Source organism: Rhinoraja longicauda, chromosome 14 (assembly GCF_053455715.1).
Source record: "Rhinoraja longicauda isolate Sanriku21f chromosome 14, sRhiLon1.1, whole genome shotgun sequence".
NCBI lineage: Eukaryota > Metazoa > Chordata > Chondrichthyes > Rajiformes > Arhynchobatidae > Rhinoraja > Rhinoraja longicauda.
The window spans coordinates 6,423,591-6,446,539 of NC_135966.1; the positions used below are offsets into that span (position 1 = coordinate 6,423,591).

At 44.0% G+C, this 22,949-nt stretch overlaps 1 protein-coding gene across 1 annotated transcript in view; it reads left to right on the forward strand.

Moving 5' to 3' along the window:
- Window positions 1-1,136: 1,136 nt before the first annotated feature.
- The window catches only part of pdlim4 (PDZ and LIM domain 4), a 61,404-nt gene continuing 39,591 nt past the window's right edge, over window positions 1,137-22,949 (forward strand). Inside the window, exons 1-2 of the mRNA XM_078411343.1 lie at window positions 1,137-1,326; window positions 20,971-21,122. Coding sequence (XP_078267469.1) covers window positions 1,234-1,326; window positions 20,971-21,122 — 245 coding nt within the window. The 5' untranslated portion in view covers window positions 1,137-1,233. The remainder of the gene's footprint in view (window positions 1,327-20,970; window positions 21,123-22,949) is intronic.

The window sequence follows — 22,949 nt, forward strand, 5'->3', positions numbered from 1 at the left end:
AAACTAAAAAAAATAGTAAAACAAAGTATTTGCAAGAATTCAAAAACAGAAACTGAGATTTAACATGTTGAACAGAAGGAGAAGGGAGAAAATTAGGTCAGTGGCTGCAGTTAGACCCAAAGTGCTTGAGTATCTCAGCAGGACAGGCAGCATCTCTGGAGAGAAGGAATGGATGATGTTTCGGGTCAAGACTCTTCTTCAGACATTGCCGTGAATGAGGCTTCCATTGGGGTCATCATGAAACAATTCCAGTTAGAAATTTCCCTATCCAGAAGCTTACTAAGATGTTGAAATACCCAGTTAGCCAACAACCCTATTTTGACCTGCACCGATTTGCATGGTATAAACGGAGTCAATGGTTCACTGGTATACATAGTGGTCGAGATGTATAAAGCCATGAGAGGAATAGATCAGGTAGTTGCACAGAGCCTCTTGCCCAGAATAAGAGAATCGAGGGCCAGGTGAAAGGGAAATGATTTAATAGGAATCTGAGGGGTAACCTTTCTACACAAAGGGTGGTGGGTGTCTGGAACGAGCAACCAGAGGAGGCTATGAAAGGCTGGGACTATCCCAACATTTCAGAATCCCAACAGTCGGTGTGGGCAAGTTGGGCGAAGGGCCTGTTTCCACACTGTATGACTCTGTGACTTTAAGACTCGATGATATTGCCGTGAATGAGGCTTTTCAACGGGGTCATCATGAACCAATTCCAGTTGGAAATTTCGCTTTCCAGAAGCTTACTAATATGTTAAAATTCCCAGTGAGCCGACAACCCTATTTTGACCTTCACTGATTTGCAAAGTGTAAATGGAGTCAAGCATCTCGACCTGAAACGTCACCCATCCCTTCTCTCCAGAGATGCTGCCTGTCCCGCTGAGTTACTCCAGCATTTTGTGTCTCCCTTCAATAGTTCACTTGGTGGACATGCTGCTGTCTTTGACTTCGGACTACAACTCCCAGCGAGCACTGCGCGCGTCCTGGATTCCCGGGAGCGGTCGCCCTGGCAACGACGGCCGGGCTGTCAATCACGGCGGCGGCTCCTTTGTTCTCCGTCACGCGCGGACGGGGGATGGCCCGGCCAATGACGTAATGCGAAAGCAGTTCATTTAAAGGGAGGGGGGCAGAGAGGGAAGGGTTGTTGCAGCTTTTGTTTTACTTACTCAGTCTCGCTGGGAGGACAGAAAGTGCTTGTTGCAAATTGTTGCTGGAGGTGCACTGCACATTTTTTTAAAAATGCCTCACCCTGTGACTCTTTACGGACCTTCACCATGGGGCTTTAGATTAGTAGGAGGCAAGGATTATAGCCAGCCCTTAACAATATCGCGGGTAAGCAACACCTCTCTGTGGGAGATGGGCAATTGGAAACTTCTCTTCCATTGCACTTGAAGCTATTTGGTCGGCGAGCCGTGCGTGGTACAGCTCATCCTGGCAGCCAGCGATAGCTGGAGACAATGTTTGACCGTGTCATTGTGATTTTCAGGTCTTGAAGGAGGTCAGCAGATGGTAGAAACTTGCAGCAAACTTGTATGGGTCACTATGCGTTCAACAGTAATTCTGGAATGGCCTTTAAGTTTCTGCTTTAAATGTGGTTTGAAGATTCTTCAAACCCTTGGTAAGGGTATTCTTGCCAGTGTTCGTTTCATTCTGTGAAGGTGGAACAGTGGCTTGGTACTCTGCACTTGGGATGTTGCAATTATGTGCTAACTCCAATATTTACTTGGTGCCTAGTCCTGGATGCGAGTTTTTAAAACAATCGCCCCTATTGTTATCTCGAAGGCATAACGGGTTGCAGACTAGTTCACCGTAAGTGAACCTCTGCTGGGTTCCAGACTTTAGTGTTATTTCAAGTGGTGAAATAGGACTCGTTGAAAATGCTGAAGGCAATTTTCCTGAAAGCACGAGTGGGTTAATACAACATGCAAAGTTCAGTTCTGAGAGAAAAATCTTTTTTGGGGGGGAACCACGCTACAACTCTCAATGAGGGCGCATTTTTGGATGAAGGATTAACGTTGAGCAATAATTCATCCAGGGCTCAGTTGAAATATTTAGCAAATAATGTGGCGCTCTTTCCGCTCTCTGTAGATCATCTATTAATGCCAGTAGTGCATGTATGTAACAATTTTAAATGGCCATTAACGTTGTTTTAAATCACTTGTCCTCATTTGGCATCGTTAATAAATCTCATTCCTTTCTCGCTTTGCATAGTTTTTGCTTGTTTAAGTAAGTTTTTTTTGTTCACAGTAAGTGCACATGTATCCCTCGTTGGTTGGGACCCACTTTAGCTGAAGACAGTTTCTAAATTGAGAGACTTCCAGTATTCTCCAGGGGTAACAAAATTGTAACTACATCTTACAAAGAAGGAACTATAAAAATGGTACTCAAGGGAATTTGTATGAATTCTACAATACAATAAAACCAAATATCTTTTCGTTTTGGATTCTCCGATTGTATCAAAATATGTAAATGGAAATGTTGGCTTTGTCATTAATGTTAATACTTAGAGTCGAGCATTTAGGCTCAAACAAATGTCGAATGTTTTTTAAATGAATGTTTGTGAATTTATTGTGTAGGAAAGAACTGCAGATGCTGATTTGAATCGAAGGTAGACACAAAATGCTGATTGGGTCTCGACCCAAAACGTCATCCATTCCTTCTCTCCAGAGATGCTGCATGACCCCCTGAGTTACTCCAGCTTTTTGTGTCTACCTTTGTGAATTTAATGCTCTGTGCAAATGTTTGGTAGGGGAAAGAAATCAATTGTGTTGACCGTAGGAGCTAGGAGTTGGTTGGGATCGGTCTGTTTATACGGCTGTTATGTTAATTCAGAGACCACATCTGAGCACTTGTGCTGCGGAAATCAGTAACCAAAGTTGATTGTTTAAATTACTTGTATGATTAGTATATTGTCCCAAACACCAGGGTACAATGGAATTACTTGTTGGCATGAAGCTCATTAAGTTCATACGTCACAGGAGCTGAAGTAGGCCATTCAGCCCATCAAGTCTGCTCTGCCCTTCAATCATGGCTAATCTACTTTTTTCCTCAACCCCATTCTTCTAACTTCTCCCCATGACACCCTTGATAATCAAGAACCTGTGAATCTCCACTTTAAAAATACCCATGACGTGGAGATAGACACAGAAAGCCGGAGTAATTCAGTGGGATGGGCAGTATTTCTGGAGAGGAGGAATGGGTGACGTTTCGGGTCGAGAGCCTTCTTCAAGCTTTGTCTACTTTGACGAAGTTCCCCACTCTCCGAGCAAGCTTTTCGTGTCATCTTCGGTTTAAACTACCATCTGCAGTTCCTTCCTACCCAATGACTTGGCCTCCACATGCGTGAATTCCACAGATTCGTGTGGGAAGGAACTGCAGATGCTGGTTTACACTGGATAGACTCAAAATGCTGGAGTAACTCGGCAGGTTAAGCAGCATCTCTGGAGAGAAGGAATGGGTGACGTTTTGGGTCAGGACACTTCTTCAGACCGAGAATCGGGAGAGGGTACTGTGTACCCAATATACAATTGGGTCCAATGTACTGGGTTAGAAATTCTATTGCGTATAGAATCATTTTCATTGAGTGTTAAATAACAACCTTTTGACTGACTGGAAAATGATAACTAAACTCAACTGGCAACACCCTAAATGTTTTGGTAAACTTGTGACATCATCATAGAGCTCTACAGCATGGACCGAGGCATTGGGTTGGCATGGAGACACAAGGAACTACAGATATTGGAATCCTGCATGGAGCACAAAGTGCTGGAGTGACTCAGCAGGTCAGGCAGCATCTCTAGAGTACATGGACAGGAAGACATTTTGGTTGGGACCCTCCTTCAGACCCAAAATGTCACCTACCCATGTCCTTGAGTTGGCATATTGGGCAAGCCCCATTTATGTTCATAAGATAGGGTAGCAGAATTAGGCCATTCGGCCCATCAAGTCTACTCGGCCATTCAATCGTGGTTGATCCAACAACCTTCAAAAAAAACTAACCCCTACATGCGCATAGCTCATCCAGGAATATGATATGCAGTAACTGTGCTTTGTGTTTAGAGCTGGGTCAAGTGGTTTGCATCGTAATAAGAAACTGCAGGTGATGGTTTATAACCAAAGAGAGAAGCAAAGTGAAGGAGTAACTGCATCTGTGGAGAACATTAATAGTTGGCATTTCAGGACTGGAGCTTTCTTCTGACCCAACCCAAATTTTCATGTATCCATTTTCTCCATAGATGCAGCCTGGCTTGCTAAGTTAGTCCTGCATTTTGTGTCTAAGTGTTTGCAATGCATGACTGATGCTGTAGGATGTTGTAGTGCAGATACAAGAATGACAACATTTACAGACCTTGAATGCAGCAGGCCCAGTGGGTTAGTGGGCATGAAGTGACTGGGCCGAGGGCTAATTTACAGAGACCAATTAACCTACAAACCTACATGTCTTTGGCATGTGGGAGGAAACTTGCGTGGTCACAAGGGGAACATGCAAGCACCCGTAGTCAGGATCGAACCTAGGTCTCTGGCACTGTGAGTCAGCAGCTCTACCAGCTGTGCCACCTCTGTATCTTGAAGGATGATCCCAAGGTATCTATTTCTCACACTAATGCTTCGTCCTGCCACTACAGAACAGTGGTAACACTGCCTTTGGTGGCCAATTCCAACTGCTCAGCATCGCAATGACTGTCGGGGATGGTTAATTCCTGTCCAAATAAATTGCTCTCTTGAGACAAATTTATTCCAAAGTTGCCCCTCTCCTTGTAAGCTGCAGTTCCCGCCACTTGGTTGGAGATCATAGACTAGTTTGTCGTCTCAAAGTCACCCCAGAACCAATGTGCGATTTCCCTGTGATAGTGCACAAGGCTGAATAGACACTAAAAGTGCTGGAGTAACTCAGCGGATCAGGCAGCATCTCTGGAGAAAAGGAATGGGTGACATTTCGGGTTGAGACCCTTCATGAGAGTTTTAACATGGACGTTGGATATTGTTAAGACATCTCCCTTCTGCACTCGCACCTCACCTCTGGCTTACAGCAACTGGCAAACCACAACCAAGGCCTAGATTTAAAGTGAATGGGGAGAAAATTTAATGCGAAGCTAAGGGCAGCATTTTCACACAGTTGGTGGTGGATATGTGGATGAGTTGCCAGAGGAGTTAATTGAGGCAGATACAATAACAGCACATGTAAGAAAATAACTGCAGATGCTGGTACAAGTCTGAAGAAGGGTCTCGACCTGAAACGTCACCCATTCCTTCTCTCCTGAGATGCTGCCTGACCTGCTGAGTTACTCCAGCATTTTGTGAATAAATACCTTCAATAACAGCAAATAATACATTTGGACAGTACATAGATAGGAAAGATTTAGAGGGATATGGATCAAATGGGACAAGCTTAGATGGGGCATCTTGGTTGGTTTGGGCGAGTTAGGCCGAAGGACTTGTTTCTGTGTTTTATCACTCTCTGAGAAGTAAATTTATGTTATTTGTACAAAATTGTATTCATTGTAGCTTAAGATCAATATACAAATGGGGATATTTTTAAAATATTGGAATGGTGATTATATGCTACAGTGTAGGTGGATTGGTAACTTTCTTTTAAACTTCAATAATACAATAATACTTTATTGTCACCAAGGTGCAGAGAAATTCTTGATCACTTTGTTTTTGTGAAATGGGTGAAAGCAATTCTTTATAGATCTTCGTCAAATTTAAATTGCTAGATGAGTGAAATTGTTTTAAGTGAGACGTTGACTTTCACCTTGGAAAGACCACACCATTTTAAAGATCAAAGAATATTTGCACATATAGTTTGGGCATACATTTTATTTTCTGGGAATTACTTATGGGGCTTATTAACAAGTTGGTAGTCAACTTTCCCCATAAGAGGCACCTATAACCAGAGAGCACGGGTTTAAATAACTTGGCAGCATAATTGTTGCATGTAAATAAAAAATATATCTAAACTAAGTTGAAATCATGAACCCTATTTCAAATAGAAGGATAGGATTGTGCATATTGTTTTTCTTGGATCGATAGGGTAGATTGCACAATGCAGTTCTTAATTTGGAGATTATCCTGGAGATTTTAATGGGCATTAACTTGTTATTCGTGAATTTGAATATTGCAAAATATTAAACTGAAGAGTTGGATCAGAAGCGTGTTGCTTCACGGATTTAAAATGGCCTTACTTTTCTTTTGATTTTTTTTTCTCCACCACAATAAGTCAGCTGCAGACACAAGGAGATGCAGATGCTGGTACACAAAAGAAAAACCCAGTGCTGGAGTAACTCAGCAGGTCAGGCAGCTTCTGTGGGAACATGGATAGGTGACGTTCTGGGTCAGGGTACTTTCTTCAGTCAGATTGTGGTAGGAAGGAGAAAGGTAGGAAAGAAATGGGGGTGGGACTAAGCCTGGCAAGAGAGAGGTGAATTAAGGAACTGCAGATGCTGGTTTACACTGAAGATAAACATAAAATGCTGGAGTAACTCAGCGGGTCAGGCAGCATCTCTGGGGGAAAAAAGGAAAAGGTGACGTTTCGGGTCGAGACCCTACTTCAGATTGAGTCTCTCCCTCTCCCCTGACTCACAGTCTGAAGAAGGGTTCTGACCCGAAACATCGCCTACTCCTTTTCTCCAGAGATGCTGCCTGACCTGCGAGTTACTCCAGCATTTTGTGCCTATCTTCTGTTGTAGGTGAGGTGGTTTTGATGGGTGGACAAAGACTAGAGATAAAGGAGACAGTGTATCAGATAAAAAGAGTGAAATATGAAGCCATTTGTCAGTGGCACTCAATCCATCTACCCTTGCCACAATCCCCTCAATCACAGTATCAATGAAGATGGTTATGACCAATATTTCCTTTAAAATCATCTGGTAAATTAGTTTTTAAAATTTCATTGGTGTATCAATAAATCAAACGCTTTTACATTCTTAATGTTGTATTAGCATTGCCCATTCGTGAGTGCTTTTTTTAAAAATAAAAATAAAAAAATCACTTTTTAATAAATTGAGAATGTTGTGGTGATTTCAATGTGTGCGTGGTTGAAGGGGTGCAGATGTTTCAAACCTTTTTAGGATTTTAAAAAACACAAAGTAATATTTGGTAAAATCCTGAAATATGTAGTTTTTATTTCAAAAATAAACTTTGTATTCATAAATATATAAGAAAGATGAACACTGTAGGAATGAAATGCAGATGCTGGTTTATACCAAGGACAGACACAAAATGGTGGAGTAACTCAGTGGGTCAGGCAGCAATTCTGGAGAAAAGGAATAGGTGATGTTTAGAGTTGGGACCCTTCTTCGGACATTGTTGCTGGCTTTCTCTATAGTTGTAGTGTCGTTCAGTCCATGTCTTCCTGGGCCATGAGAGAACTGACTTGGTATAATCCAGCTTTACACAAATTCTCCCATCCCCTTTCAAGGTATTTTGCATAATGATAAAGCTTTGTGGTATTCTTCATGAATGTCTGGATATAGCATATCTTCTATTATTCCTATTATGGATGGTGTTTGGGTGAATTTGCAATGAAACGAATTATAGCAAATATATTTGGAGCGTTAAGATATGGGTTATTATACAAAAGATGTTTCTAACAAGTGGCGATATCAGCTTAAAGACTGGTCTGGAGGATAGGGCCCTCGTGTGGCCCTGAAGATTGCCTGGTCATTAACAGTGACATTCAGATTGTACATTCGTAGAGTCACAGCGTGGAAACAAGCCCATCGGCCCAACATGTCCCATCTACACCAGTCCCACCTGCCTGGATTTGCCCCATATCCCTCTAAACCTGTCCTATCTGTGCACCTGTCTAAATGTTTCTTAAACTTTGCGATGGTACCTGCTAAAGTTGTAGAGGTATTGGTTATATACAGACACCCCCTGACTTGCACGATAGGCCACTTGCAGAGTTTCAAACTGACGTAGACAATTCTGTACTCGGCCCCCAAGTGAAATCAAGGCAGTTTGTGATTGCCACAACACCTTACGATCGCTCAAGTTTACATCGGCAACAAGCCGGCAATGGTGGCATTGCTTACCCAGAAGGCTGGGCGCCGCAGAAAGTGCTCTGGATGCTGCTGAGACAGTTGATAGTCTCAGTTATTTTGGGCTGGGGATGGTGATTCCACCTTGCATAAAATCTGACTTGCCGAAGGGTTCGTGGACCGTAATAACCCTTGTGTACGTTGGGGACTGCCTGCACATAGTTTGAGTGTCGTCCCTGTACAAAACACCGCTGCTGTTCATGTGACCTCCTTGGACGATACAAACTTAGTTTGAGATGCAAGCACTAGACCCAAAGATGGCGCCCAACTCGGGTGACTCTGTGCTAGCCGCAGAAGTGGATCTGCAATCACGCATTACAATCGCTCCACTCTTTTAAATGTATCACTTCTCTGTACACTGTGGATGGCTCGATTGTAATCATGTATTGTCTTTGCGCTGACTGGTTAGCACGCAACAAAAGCTTTTCACTCGGGGGTAGCACGGTGGCGCAGCGGTACAGTTGCTGCCTTACAACACTTTCAACGCCAGAGACCCAGGTTTGATCCCGACTACGGGTGCTGTCTGTACGTAGTTTGTACGTTCTCCCTGTAAACGCTGGGGTTTTCTCCAAGAACTTCGGTTTCCTCCCACACTCCAAAGATGTGCAAGTTTGTAGGTTAATTGGTTGGTATAAATGTAAATAAATTGTCCTTGGCGTGTATAGAATAATGTTAATGTGCGGGGATCGCTGGTCAGTGAGGACTCGGTGAACCGAAGGGCCTGTTTCCGCACTGTATCTCCAAACTAAACTAAACTAAAACTAAACTTAGATTATGTCCTTCCCCACAAAGCCTTTAGTGTTAGCAGGATATGAGATTCTGCTGTAAGAACTGACTGCAGTCATAAAATACTATGAAACTTTTCTAAATGATGATTGCTATAGTATGCAGCACATTTAATGACAAGGCAACAGTTGCTGAACAAATTTGTTTTTCAATGTTGAAATTAATTAAAATAGAAAATCTGTGTAATTAGTTTATAGAATTAAAATGACAGCAAACATTAACTGGAGCTCTCTGTCCACTGTTAGGGTTTAAGTTCAGAGGTCACAATTTGAGATGGTGATATAATGTTCAGTTATTTGTCACTTTTCTGTCTGGCTCAGTTCTCCCTTTTGTGCAAATCCATCAAATGGCCGTCTTGTTCGGTCTTTGAACAAATCTCACAACAAATCTTCAACTAGAAGCTTGGAATGCAAAGAAAACTGAGCACTTTGTGCATGTTATGTGGAAGATGGTTTGTCATGTGCGTATGGGTATTTTGTAAATTTTCCTGCCGAGATGCTAAGCACCCAAAGTAATGGCAGATATGGATACTTGGTTATGGTGGCCAGGGAGAAACTACAAAGCAGTGGCGCAGCGGTAGAGTTGCTGCCTCAGCGCCAGAGACCCAGGTTAGATCCTGAGTATGGGTGCTGCCTGCACGGAGCTTGTACGCCTTGTAACCGTGTGGGGTTTCTCTGGGTTCCTCCCACATGTCAAAGACATGCAGGTTTATAGGTTAATTGGCTTCTGTAAATTGTCCCTAGTGTGTAGGATGCGAAAGTGGGATAGCATAGGACGAGTGAATGGGTGATGGACTCGGTGGGCCAAAGGGCCTGTTTTCGCACTGTATCTCTAAACTAAAAGTAAGGTTTCCTGCCCCTTTCCAATCATCATTGTATGTTTGAGAGATATGGGCCAAACGTGGGCAGGTGGAAGTAGCTTAGATGGGGCATCTTGGTCAGCAAGTTGGGCTGAAGAGCCTGTTTCCATGATGTATAACTGAATGTCAGACTTTACCTAGGTAGGTTTACTCCAGTTAGGTTCTTTTGGAGCTAACATTGTGCTGCCACCTGTAGGCTGATATTTCTTTGGACATTGATACATTGATTAAAACTCTCATCATTTTGTGTTTGGGATTATTGTCCTGAGCACCCAGGTACTGTGAGAAACATTGTTTTGCATGCTATTCAATCAGATATACCATACATAAATCCAATCAAGTTAAACTCTAGTACAATAGGTAGTGCAAAGGGAAAGATACAGAGTGCAGAATATAGTTCTCAACATTGTGGCAAATCAGTTCCATAAACAAAATCCGATGTCCACAATGGGATAGAGATGTATCCGGACAGTTTAGTTTAGTGATGCAGATGCAGCAGTATGCCATTTGGCCCTCCGAGTCAGTGCCGAACAGCAATCCCCGTACACTAGCACTATCCTACAGGCTAGGGACAATTTACAATTTTTACTGAAGCCAATTAACCTACAAATCTGTACATCTTTGGAGTGTGGGAGGAAACCAGAGCGCCCGGGGAAAACGCATGCAAGCACAGGGAGAGCATACAAACTCCGTACATTCAGCACCTGTAGTCAGGATGGAACCAGGGTTTCTGGTGCTGTAAGGCAGCAACTCTGCCACTGCTCCACTGTGCCGCCCTTGACAGAACAATGGCTTATGGAAGGACTGTTCAGAACCCAGATAACGGAGGGGAAGAAGCTGTTCCTGAACACAGAAGGAGGAATGATCAGGGTAGGACAAGTCAGTGATTATGTTGTTTACTTTTCCAAGGCAACGTGAAATACGGACTGGGTCAATGGTGGGAAGTCGTGACTGTGATGGAATGGGCTATAAGGCATTACTTTGCTATCTCCTCTCGGCTTATAAATTGAAAGAGGTTCTGTTCTTTTGGCTGAAATGCTGGATTTTCTTTTGCTGGAAGTTGCAATTGGTGAATGTCTGGACTGGTGCACTGTATTTGAAATACCCAAGTGATTGCTAGTCAGCACATTAATGTGGAATTAGTCATATAAACTACAGCTGCATTCATCACCACAGAGGGGCTTGGAGATGATGTATTGAGACATCGGAGTCTCGCCAGAATTTCACGCAAAGATAGTTCTAAACTAAAGCTGCCTTTGAGAATGCTATTTCTGCCAAGTATTCATTTAGATAATGAAAATGTTATTTTATTCCTGTAAATTACAAAATCTAACATGCAATTTATAAATTGGCACAACTTAATAACTGGTTTAAACCGAAGATAGGTGCAAAAAGCTGGGGTAACTCAGTGGGACAGGCAGCATCTCTGGAGAGACAGAATGGGTGATGTTTTGGGCCGCGATTCGAGGTCTGAGGAAGGGTCTCAACTCGAAATGTCACCCATTCCTTCTCTCCAGAGATGCTGCCTGTCCCACTAAGGAACTTTAGATGCGTGTTTACAAAACATTCTCTGACTGGGTGACTGGACTATTTGACTGAAGAATCTTCAAGTGATTTTTAACATTGACTCGGGGTTTTTTTCAGCAGCTTTAAAAGTCAAATGCAAAAGCCTTTTTTGGACTCTTCCTGTTCCTCCATGCTCCTCAACCATGAGGCCCTACCTGCGATTAGCTGTGTGTCCATAAATGCCTCTACTCCTGTAGCAGGCATTGGCATCGGGCTACAGAGTGCACACATCTCCATGGAATCTCAGGGGAACTCCTCGGGCATCTCGGGTCGTGTTAGACAATGGTCGGTTTTAAACATTCTGTGGAAATCCCCAGTTGAACAAGGTTTTGTTAAGCAGTTGTTAATTAGTGAACATCAGGTTGCACCTTGATTCATTTCTATACCCCCACTATTTCAGTTCAGTTTTAGTTCATTGTTCAAGAGGTATAGTGAAAAGTTGCATGCTAACAAGTCAGCGGAAAGACAATACGTTATTACAGTCGAGCCATTTACAGTGTACAGATATATAAGGGAATAACCTGTAATGGGCCAGGCAATGTCTGCTGCTCTCTGTAACCTTGTTCATTCCTGGGCGTTTGATTTACCGAGCTAGGCTGTAACACAACCAGTCTATTCTTTAATTAAAATACCAAGCACTCGGCCTACCCCAACCAAAAAAAATAACATTACTGGTTTGTGTAGGAAGGAACTACAGATGCAGGTTTACACCAATGATAGACAAAATGCTGGAGTAACTCAGCAGGACAGGAGCATCTCTGGAGAGAAGGAATGGGTGATGTTTTGGCTCGAAACCCTTCAGACTGAGAGTCAGGGGAGAGGGAGTCTAGAGATATGAAAGGGTAAGGTGTGAAAACGACAGATCAAAGCAGACCATTCTACATTATTGGTTTCTTTGGAGTGGTTGTGTTCTTCGGATATCCACTGACACTTGTTTGTCTTGATCCACTGGTCATTACTTTAGTGCTGGAATTATTGATTATCTGCCTGTGAATAGAGCCAAAAGTAAAGTTTAAAAAATGATTCATCCCTCAGGTTCATCCCTGAGGTGGATAGAAAATTGGTTGGCGGACAGGAAGCAAAGAGTAGGAATAAACTGGTCCTTTTCGGAATGGCAGGCAGTGACTAGTGGGGTACCGCAAGGCTCAGTGCTGGGACCCCAGTTATTTAGTGTATATTAATGATTTGGACGAGGGAATTGAATGCAACATCTCTAAGTTTGCGGATGACACGAAGCTGGGTGGCAGTGTTAGCTGCGAGGAGGATGCTAGGAGGCTGCAGAGTGACTTGGATAGATTAGGCGAGTGGGCAAATGCATGGCAGATGCAATATAATGTGGATAAATGTGAGGTTATCCACTTTGGCGGCAAGAACAGGAAAGCAGAGTATTACCTGAATGGTGACCGATTGGGAGAAGGGGAGATGCAACGTGACCTGGGTGTCATGGTGCACCAGTCATTGAAAGCAAGCATGCAGGTGCAGCAGGCAGTGAAGAAAGCGAATGGTATGTTGGCATTCATAGCAAGAGGATTTGAGTTTAGGAGCAGGGAGGTTATGCTGCAGTTATACAGTGCCTTGGTGAGACCGCACCTGGAGTATTGTGTGCCATTTTGGTCTCCTAACCTGAGGAAAGACGTTCTTGCCTTAGAGGGAGTACAGAGAAGGTTCACCAGATTGATCCCTGGGATGGCGGGACTTTCATATGAGGAAAGACTGGATAGACTGGGCTTGTACTCGCTGGAATTTAGAAGACTGAGGGGGGATCTTATAGAAACATATAAAATTCTTAAGGGGTTGGAGAGGGGTTGGAGAGGCTAGATGCGGGAAGATTGTTCCCGATGTTGGGGGAGTCCAGAACCAGGGGTCACAGCTTAAGGATAAGGGGGAAGTCTTTTAGGACCGAGATGAGAAAACATTTCTTCACACAGAGAGTGGTGAGTCTGTGGAATTCTCTGCCACAGAGGGTAGTTGAGGCCAGTTCATTGGCTATATTTAAGAGGGAGTTAGATGTGGCCCTTTTTGCTAAAGGGATCAGGGGGTATGGAGAGAAGGCAGGTACAGGCTACTGAGCTGGATGATCAGCCATGATCATATTGAATGGCGGTGCAGGCTCGAAGGGCCGAATGGCCTACTCCTGCACCTATTTTCTATGTTTCTATGTTCATCGGTGCATTATTCCACAAAATTCTTTTGTAATCAAAAGCATGTACAGAGATGTCTCAATTGTCCAAAAGGAATTTGACTCCTGTCTAGTAGAGTGAAATATGAGCTGTATGATTTTAAAAGATGACTTGATCTATGCATTTTCAAATTGCAAACAATTATATTTTTTGTTGACTTGATCAGTTTTTGAAGAACGCCGCTAAATGCCAGACTTGATCAAAAGGGGAATAACGAGCCGTGTCGTGGATTGGGTTTCTCCATGACTTTGTGTTTTGCGTAAGTGTCTTCAAGTGTTAGCTCTGCCTCCCTTCCCCTGGGCATGGCTTGACCTACTAAGTGCTTACAGCATTTTGCATTTTATTTTGCGTGTTGTTGCTACTACTTGTACAATGGTAATCCCTTAGACAAACACAGAAAGCTGGATGGAGTAACTCAGCGGGTCTGGCAGCATCTCTGGAGAAAAGGGATAGGTGATGTTTCGGGGTCGAGAGCCTTCAGCCTGGACTCACTGGAGTTTAGAAGGATGAGCGGTGGACCTCATTGATATTTACCAACTAGTGAAAGGCCTGGATAGAATGATGTGGAAAGGATGTTTCCACTAGTGGAAGATACTAGTACCAGAGGTCATAGCCTCAGAATGAAAGGAAGTTTCTTTAGGAAGGAGATGAGGAGGAATTTCTTTAGTCAGAGGGTGGTGAATCTGGTTCAGAAGGCTGTGGAGGCCAAGTCAATGAATATTTTTAAGGCAGAGATAGATAGATCCTTGATTAGTATGGGTGTCAGGGGCAGTGGCAGGAGAATGGGGTTAAGAGAGAAAGATAGATTAGCCATGATTGAATGGTGGAGTAGACTTGATGGGCTAAATGGCCTAATTCTGCTCCTATCACTTAACGTCACTTAAGCCTTCTCTCCAGGGATGCCGCCTGACCTGCTGAGTTACTCCAGCTTTTTGTGTCTGTCTTTGGTTTAAACCGGCATCTGCCGTTCCTCCCTGCACACGATAATCTCGTACTTGGTTATAATGGGCAATCAGCAACAATGGACACCATTCTACCCCCCCCTCCCATGGTCAACAAGGCTCTACTGCAGTAAGTTAGGTCGAACAAGTTTATGATTACTCCTTGCATGCCGTTTGCATTGTCATCTAATGTTTAACCATAAAACGAATTGCAGGAGGATACAATGCTGGTGTACAAATAAATACACAAAGTGCTGGGGTCACTCAGCGGATCAGGCAGAATCTCTGGAGAACATGAATAGGTGATGTTTTGCGTCTGGACCTGAAGAGGTCTGAAGAAGGGTCCAACCAGAAATGTCACCTCTATGTTTTCCTGAGATGTTGCCTGACCTGTTGAGTTACTCCAGCGCTTCGTGCCTTTAAATTGACTTAGGAACTTGGCGGGCCAGATATCATCATCTGAAGGGAAAGGCCAGGCAACATTTTGTGTCGGAACACTTCTTCAGGCAGAGTAGAGACCAAAGCAAGATCGCATTCAACGATTGCACCATCATTGGACGCCTCTCTGTAAAAAGAAATATTTATAGTCTTCTGACCTCTTTTGCTGCCAATAATGTGCTTTCTGAAGTATTTAAGAGAGTTGCAATGCAGGAAATAAGGCAGTCTGTTTACACAAAATGATGATTCTTGGGGTGTTTACTTTAGGAACATTACTTAATTAGTTGCTAGATGTTGGACACGATACCAGGGATTAGGACTGCCAACATTTTATTTGAATTATAGGTGGGCAGGTTTTATTTTATCTTTGACAAAGTTTCTAGCTGTTTCCAAACATTGCCTGCAGGGAGGACTGTTTCAAGGTAAAGGCCAAATGTGGCCCAAAGGGACGAGCTTAGATGGGGCATCTTGGTCAGCATGGACGAGTTGGGTAGGAACGAACTGCAGATGCTGGTTTTCACCGAAGGTAGACTAAATGCTGGAGTAACTCAGCGGCCCAAGCAGCGTCTCTGGAGTCCTTCTATACAGAGATGCTGCCTGTCCCTCTGAGTTACCCCAGCATGTAGTGTCTATTCATGGAGGAGTTGGGCTTGTTTTCGTGCTCTACGACTGCTTTTCCCCCGTATCCCTTGATTTCGTTAGACCTAAGAGCCAAATCTAACTCTCTCTTGAAAACATCCAGTGAATTGGCCTCTACTGCCTTCTGTGCCAGACAATTCCACAGATTCGCAACTCTCTGGGTGAAAAAGTTTTTCCTCATCTCAGTCCTAAATGGCCTACCCCTTATTCTTAAAGCGTGACCCCTGGTTCTGGACTCCCCCAACATCGGGAACATGTCCAAAATCCAAAGTGCTCTGTTCTTGGGCGGCACTGTGGTGCAGCGCTAGAGTTGCTACCTTAGTGCCAGACACCCGGGTTCAAACCCGACTACGGATGCTGTCTCCGGGCTCTGGTTTCCTCCCACATCCTAATGTCGTGCAGGTTTGTAAGTTAATTGGCTTCTTGTTCATTGTAAATTGTCCCTCGTGTGTAGGCAGTGCTCGTGTAAGGGGTGATCACAGGTCAGTGTGGACTTGATGTTCTGAAAGGCCTGTTTCCTTGTTGCATCTCTAAAGTTTAAGGTTTTCTCATGACTGACTCTAAAATTCCTTGTAACCCTGGTGTTCATGAGATAGGTGTCCTGAAGTTATTTAGTTCAGAGGTAACCCAATATTTGGCCATTCTGGTGGGAAATTGTGTCTGGATTTTGAGGGCGGATTGTTTACAAATAATTTGGTGTTCTGAATGATATTAAGCAAGGAAATCAATTTTGAGATTAATTGACCATTCCTTTCAATTAGAGCTGAGGGATCTCTAACAATTCTGATCTGCTCACCTCTCTGTCACCCTTCTGTAACCACATGCAGTGAAATGCTGGCCATTGACAGCTGATTAGACAACACTACCATCCTCGGCAGCAAGCATCTGATGCAGTTTGTTAATTATCACTGGCACAGCCATCTATAATGGATGAAGGTTATGTCTCGTGCAGAATTCCCCCAGTGATTTCTGGAAGTCCCCAGTTGTAAAGTAAAAAGAGCCTGCAGAATACATGTTTCTATTTATTTCTACACATGGCAGACAGCCAACATTTCTGTGCTCCTGGCATTTGGGTTCTTCCTGGCTCTGAATTTCCCTTTCTGTATGGGAGGGGAAATCCATAGACACAAAGTGTTGGAGTAACTCAGCAGGTCAGGCAGCATCTCTGGAGAGAAAGGATGGGTGAGAAGGGTCCAGACCCAAAACGTCAGAACCAGGGGCCACAGTTTGGCCATTTAGGCCAAGGGTTAGGCCATTTTGAACAGAGATGAGGAAAAACTTTTTCAGTCAGAGGGTTGTAAATCTCTGGAATTCTCTGCCTCAGAAAGCAGTGGAGGCCAATTATCGGGATGCTTTCAAGAGAGAGCTAGATAGAGCTCGTAAAGATAGTGGAGTCGGGGGGTATGGGGAGAAGGCAGGGACGGGGTACTGATTGTGAATGATCAGCCATGATCACATTGAATGGCGGTGCTGGCTCGAAGGGCCGAATGGCCTACTTCTGCACCTATTGTCTATTGTCACCCATTCTTCTCCTGCGATGCTGCCAGACCCGCTGAGTTACTCCAACACTTTGTGTCTATCTTTAGCATAAACCTGCATCTGTATTTCTTTTGTTTCTGAGGGCAAATCCATGCTGTTATAAGACAATGTCTAATTTTCTTTTGCTGTAAGAAAAGTCCATCTCAAATGGGATTGTAACTTCTACCAGAGGTGATGTCACTGATCCTCAAAGGGTTGTTGTGATGTCTTTGGACCCAGTTGAGAGAGTAACCAGACTTGACACCTGGTCTCTTTCAACAGATACTACACTATTGAAGGCACGGTAGCGCAGCGGTAGAGTTGCTGCTTTACAGCGAATGCAGCGCCGGAGACTCAGGTTCGATCCTGACTACGGGTGCTGCACTGTAAGGAGTTTGTACGTTCTCCCCGTGACCTGCGTGGGTTTTCTCCGAGATCTTCGGTTTCCTCCCACACTCCAAAGACGTACAGGTATGTAGGTTAATTGGCTGGGTAAATGTGAAAATTGTCCCTAGTGGGTGTAGGATAGTGTTAATGTGCGGGGATCACTGGGCGGCACGGACTTGGAGGGCCGAAAAGGCCTGTTTCCGGCTGTATATATATGATGATATGATGATGAAGGTGCAGTATTCATTCGTAACACAGAAGGCCTGGCAATTTTTTTAATTTCTGGAATGAGATGGGGCAACATAGTGGTGCAAGGGGTGGCATAGTGGTGCAAGGGGTGGCATAGTGGTGCAAGGGGTGGCATAGTGGTGCAAGGGGTGGCATAGTGGTGCAAGGGGTGGCATAGTGGTGCAAGGGGTGGCATAGTGGTGCAAGGGGTGGCATAGTGGTGCAAGGGGTGGCATAGTGGTGCAAGGGGTGGCATAGTGGTGCAAGGGGTGGCATAGTGGTGCAAGGGGTGGCATAGTGGTGCAAGGGGTGGCATAGTGGTGCAAGGGGTGGCATAGTGGTGCAAGGGGTGGCATAGTGGTGCAAGGGGTGGCATAGTGGTGCAAGGGGTGGCATAGTGGTGCAAGGGGTGGCATAGTGGTGCAAGGGGTGGCATAGTGGTGCAAGGGGTGGCATAGTGGTGCAAGGGGTGGCATAGTGGTGCAAGGGGTGGCATAGTGGTGCAAGGGGTGGCATAGTGGTGCAAGGGGTGGCATAGTGACACAATGGTAGAGTTGCTTCCTTACAGCGCCAAAGACCCAGCTTCGATCCTGACCTCGGGTGCTGTCTGAACAGACTTGGTACATTCTGTGACCGCGTGGGTTTTCTCCGGGTGCTCTGGTTTATAGTTTAATTGGCTACATTCGGTTAATTAGCTTCAGCAAATTGTCCTTAGTGTGCAGGATAGAGCTAGTGTTTGGGAGTTTGCTGGTCGGGGTGATGGTAATTAGTCAGTCATTAATTTATTGTCACGTGTACTGAGGTACAGTGAAAAACCTTTGTTGCGTGTTAACCAGTCAGTGGAAAGACAAAACATGGTTACAATCGAGCCATCCACAGTGTACTGATACATGATAAAGGGAACATCGTGAATAACATTTAGTGCAAGATAAAGCCAGTAAAGTCCAATCAAGAAGGGTCTCGACCCGAAACGTCACCCATTCCTTTTGAAGAAGGGTCTCGACCCGAAATGTCACCCATTCCTGCTCTCCCGAGATGCTGTCTGACCTGCTGAGTTACTCCAGCATTCGTAGATCGTAGGTCTACGACCTACCTGGAGCCGAGTTACTCCAGGTAGATCGTAGGTCAGGACTGCTCTCTAGTTCGTGGGTGAAGATTGAAGGAAACTTCCCTCTAAACTGGAGCTCAATACGAAGCCATGGGCTGGGAGCACTCTGGCTTTATAATCTCATTCCATGAAATTAAAACAATTGGCAGGCAATCTACTGTGTTCCAAATGAAACTGCACCTTCAAGCATGCAGTACCTCAACTCGACAAGTTAGGCAGCATCTCCAGAGAATATGGATAGATGACATTTCAGGTCAGGATTTTTTTTTTCAGACTGATTGTGGAAGAGGGGTGAAAGCTGGTTGAGAGGTAGGAGCAGGACAAAGCCAAGCAAGTGATCTTAAATTGTCCTCTGGACTGTCTGTTCATTCAGTTGCTTTAAAAGCCGATCTCTTGCCTATCCGCAATTCTCTTCCAGCTTTCTCCCCCCTACTACATTCAATCTAAAGAAAGGTACTGACCCCAAATGGCACCTATCTATGTTCTCCAAAGATGCTGCCTGACCGAAGATAGACACAAAGTGCTGGAGTAACTCAATGGGTCAGGCAGTATCTCTGGAGAAAAAGGATGGATGACATTTAGAGTTGGGAGCCTTCTTCAGACTGAAAGAAACTTCAAACTTTCAGTCTGAAAGAGGGTCCCAACCCAAAACATCACCTATTCATTTTTTCTAGAGATGCTGCCTGACTCGCAGAGATACTCCAGTACTTTGTGTCTATCTTTAGTCTAAACCTGCATCTGCAATTCTTTATTTCTACATGCTGGCTGACCTGCTGAGTTACTCCTGCACTTTAAAAAAAAAAAAAAAAAATCTGCATCTGCAGATGATTGTCTATTGAAAGATTACCTCTGTTCTCCTCTCCACATGTGTCGTGTGGGCAGCATGGTGGCGCATCGGTAGAGTTGCTGTCTTGCAATGCTTTCAGCACCAGAGACTTGGGTTCGATCCCGACTACGGGTGCTGTCTGTACGGAGTTTGTACGTTCTCCCCATGATGCGTGTCAGTTTTTTCCGAGATCTTCAGTTTCCTCCCACACTCAAGACGTACAGGTTTGTAGGTTAATTGGCTTTCTATAAATGTAAATTGTCCCTAATGTGTGTAGGATAGTGCTAAAATGCAGGGATTGCTGGTCGGTGCGAACTCGGTGGGCCGAAGGGCCTGTTTCCGAGCTGTATCTCTAAAACTAAAAACTAAAAGACTTCTTGAGTATCTCCAATGTTTTCTGTTTTAGTTTGATTTTTGGTTGTGCAAGATTGTTCTCATGATTTGAGTAAAACTTCCCAAATCCTTGGGTGGATCCCCTGCAGTGACAGTTGGGAAAGGTTTCAATAATGTCATGGAAATAGCAGCAAAGCACTTGGGAATTGAAGTGATGAGGGAGGCAGAGAGGCGAGTTTCGACGTTGAACTTTGAATCGTGTTTACATTCAAAATATTCTGTGTGCAAAGGAATACAGCTATTTAACCTACTTTAGAGTACACGAGATTTGCACTGTGCAATTAAATTAATTATCTTGTGGCCTCTGGTTCCACGGTGGGGAACAAAGACTTATTGAATAAATAAAGTTCTAAAATTTGCACTCTCTCAAACTAGTTTCCAGCTGCTATTAGTGCATGTCAATGGAACTGATGTGCTACATTGTTGAGAATTGTATTTTGCACTCTGTCTGACCCTTTGCTCTGTCTATTGTACTTTAGTTTAGGCGATTGTATCTGTGTGTGGTATTATTGTTTGGATAGCATGCAAAAGGAAGCTTATCATTGTGCCTCAGAACTCATGACAATAATCAACCTAAATAGAGTGATACAGCATGGAAACAGGCCCAACCTGCCCACACTGGCCAACAGTCCCAGCTACACTAGTCCCACCCGTCTACATTTGGCCCATCCATGTACCTGTCTAACTGCTTCTTAAACATTGCGATAGTACCTGCCTCAACCATCTCCTCTGGCAACACGTTCCACACAATCACTGCTCTTTGTGTGAAAAGTTACCCCTCAGATTCCTATTAAATCTCCCCTTCACCAAAACCTAAATAGCAGTGCACCAAAGATTTGTTTTGTGAGGAAAAGCTGTAGTTACCAAGGTAAAGCACACCACATACATGTGATGACATGATTTTAACTTCAGAGCATCTTTTCAAAATGTATTGTAACAATTCAAAAACGTTTTGCCCATGTCTTATTCAGCCCTACTCAAATAATCAGCCTCTACTCAAACTAATATGTAGATTAATGCTTGCTTTGTGGATTTAATTTGTAATATTTTTTAATTTTGTTGAAGGTTACTCCTGGAAGTAAAGCCTCCTCAGCAAACCTGTGCCCCGGAGATATCATTGTAGCTATCAATGAAGACAGCACGGAAAATATGAACCATCTGGATGCCCAAAACAAGATCAAGGCGTGTTCAGAGCAGCTTACACTTTCTATTAACAGGTCAGTGACTTCAGTCTAAAACGACTCTAGATACGGAAATGAGGAACTGCAGATGCTGGTTTGTCAAGGAAAGGCACAAATGCTGGAGTAACTCAGCGGTCAGGCAGCATCCCTGGAAAACATGGATGGGTGACTTCCAGACCTGAAACATCACCTATTCATGTTCTCCAGGGATGCTAGCTGACCTGTTGAGTTAGACATTGCTTTAGACTTTAGAGATGCAGTGTGGAAATGGGCCCTTCGGCCCACCGAGTCTGTGCTGACCACCATATACTAACACAAAGGTATTTATTCACAAAATGCTGGAGTAACTCAGCAGGTCAGGCAGCAGCTCGGGAGAGAAGGAATGGGTGACGTTTTGGAATGTGGAGCACACAGCTGGAGATGGGGTGGCGGCAGCTTGCATTGAAGCCTTCAAGGGAATTGGATAAATATATGGTGGTGAAAATAATTGCAAAGCTACAAGGAAAGGTCTTGGGGTGGAACCAGTGAATTACTCTGTCGAGCTGGTATGAATGTAATGAGCCCATGACCTCCTGTGCTTTAATATCCTTTGATTTATGAAATAAGAATGTTGTCGTACAGCAATGTAAAGCTGATGTATTGGCCAAATACCAATGCTTTGGAAATTAATTTTAATAACTTTCTGCACCTTCGCCCCATTTATTTAAGCTTGGGCATTCATATGGGTTCTTAACGCACAAGGATTCGAGAGGTAGTAACACTATATTACTGAATTCAATATCCTAGTGAGCCAACTTTGACTTTTTAAAGATTGATGTGAACTGTTGCTTGATCTTTGAGGCCACTCCATGAGTCTGTTTGTTATCAAGCATATATGTTCTTGTAATAAAACAGAACTGCAAATGCTGGTTTGTACCAAAGATAGACACAAAATGCTGGGGTAACTTAGCGAGTCAGGCAGCATATATTACCTTTTCCAATCGCCAGATTCTTCTCTTTCCCCCCCCCCCCCCCGCTTTGCCTAAAGAAGGGTTCCGACACAAAGAGATACCTATTCCTCTCTCCAGAGATGCTGCCTGACCTGCTGGTTACTCCAGCATTTTGTGTCTAATTTCACTGTCTTATCTCCACTTAACTGTGATTGCAAAAAAAAACCCGATGTGTTACCAGCTGCTTTGAGGCAAGGCAGAGATATGAAAACTGTCATAAATGGAAGCTTCTCAAGTGTTTATAATAATACATCTCTGCCGTTATCCAGTCTGAGTTGTAACAGCAAGTAGTTCTGCTCATCATCTCTTACTCCTATCAAGTATTCAGGAGAGTTGATAAACCTAGCATGTCCATAGGTTTGTGTTCCAGATACATATACAGAAAGACACCGAGTGCTGGAGTAACTCGGTGGGCCAGGAAGCATTTGTGGAGACCACGGATGTTCTCGTAAGATGATGTTTTGGGCCAAGACCCTTCTTCAGACTGATTTGTAAAGGTGGGAGGGGGGGGAATAGAATGCTGGAAAAGAGGAGGGGCAGGACAAAGCCTGGCAGGTAATAGGTAGTTACAGGTGAGAGGGGTTTTGAAAGGCAGGTGGTTGGACAAAGGCTGAAGATGGAAAGATGGAAGGTGTGAGACAAAGGGATTGAAGAGTTGCAAAATGATGCAGTCTGAAGAAGGTCTCGACCTGAAATGTTACCCATTCCTTCTCTCCAAAGATGCTGCCTGTCCCGCTAAGTTACTCCAGCATTTTGTGTCTATCTTTGATTTAAACCAGCATCTGTAGTTCCTACCTACCAGAGAACATAAGTTGCCTAAGGTGAGAGAAAAAATGCACGATGGTAAACTTGGGAGCAACTGTTTCACACGGAG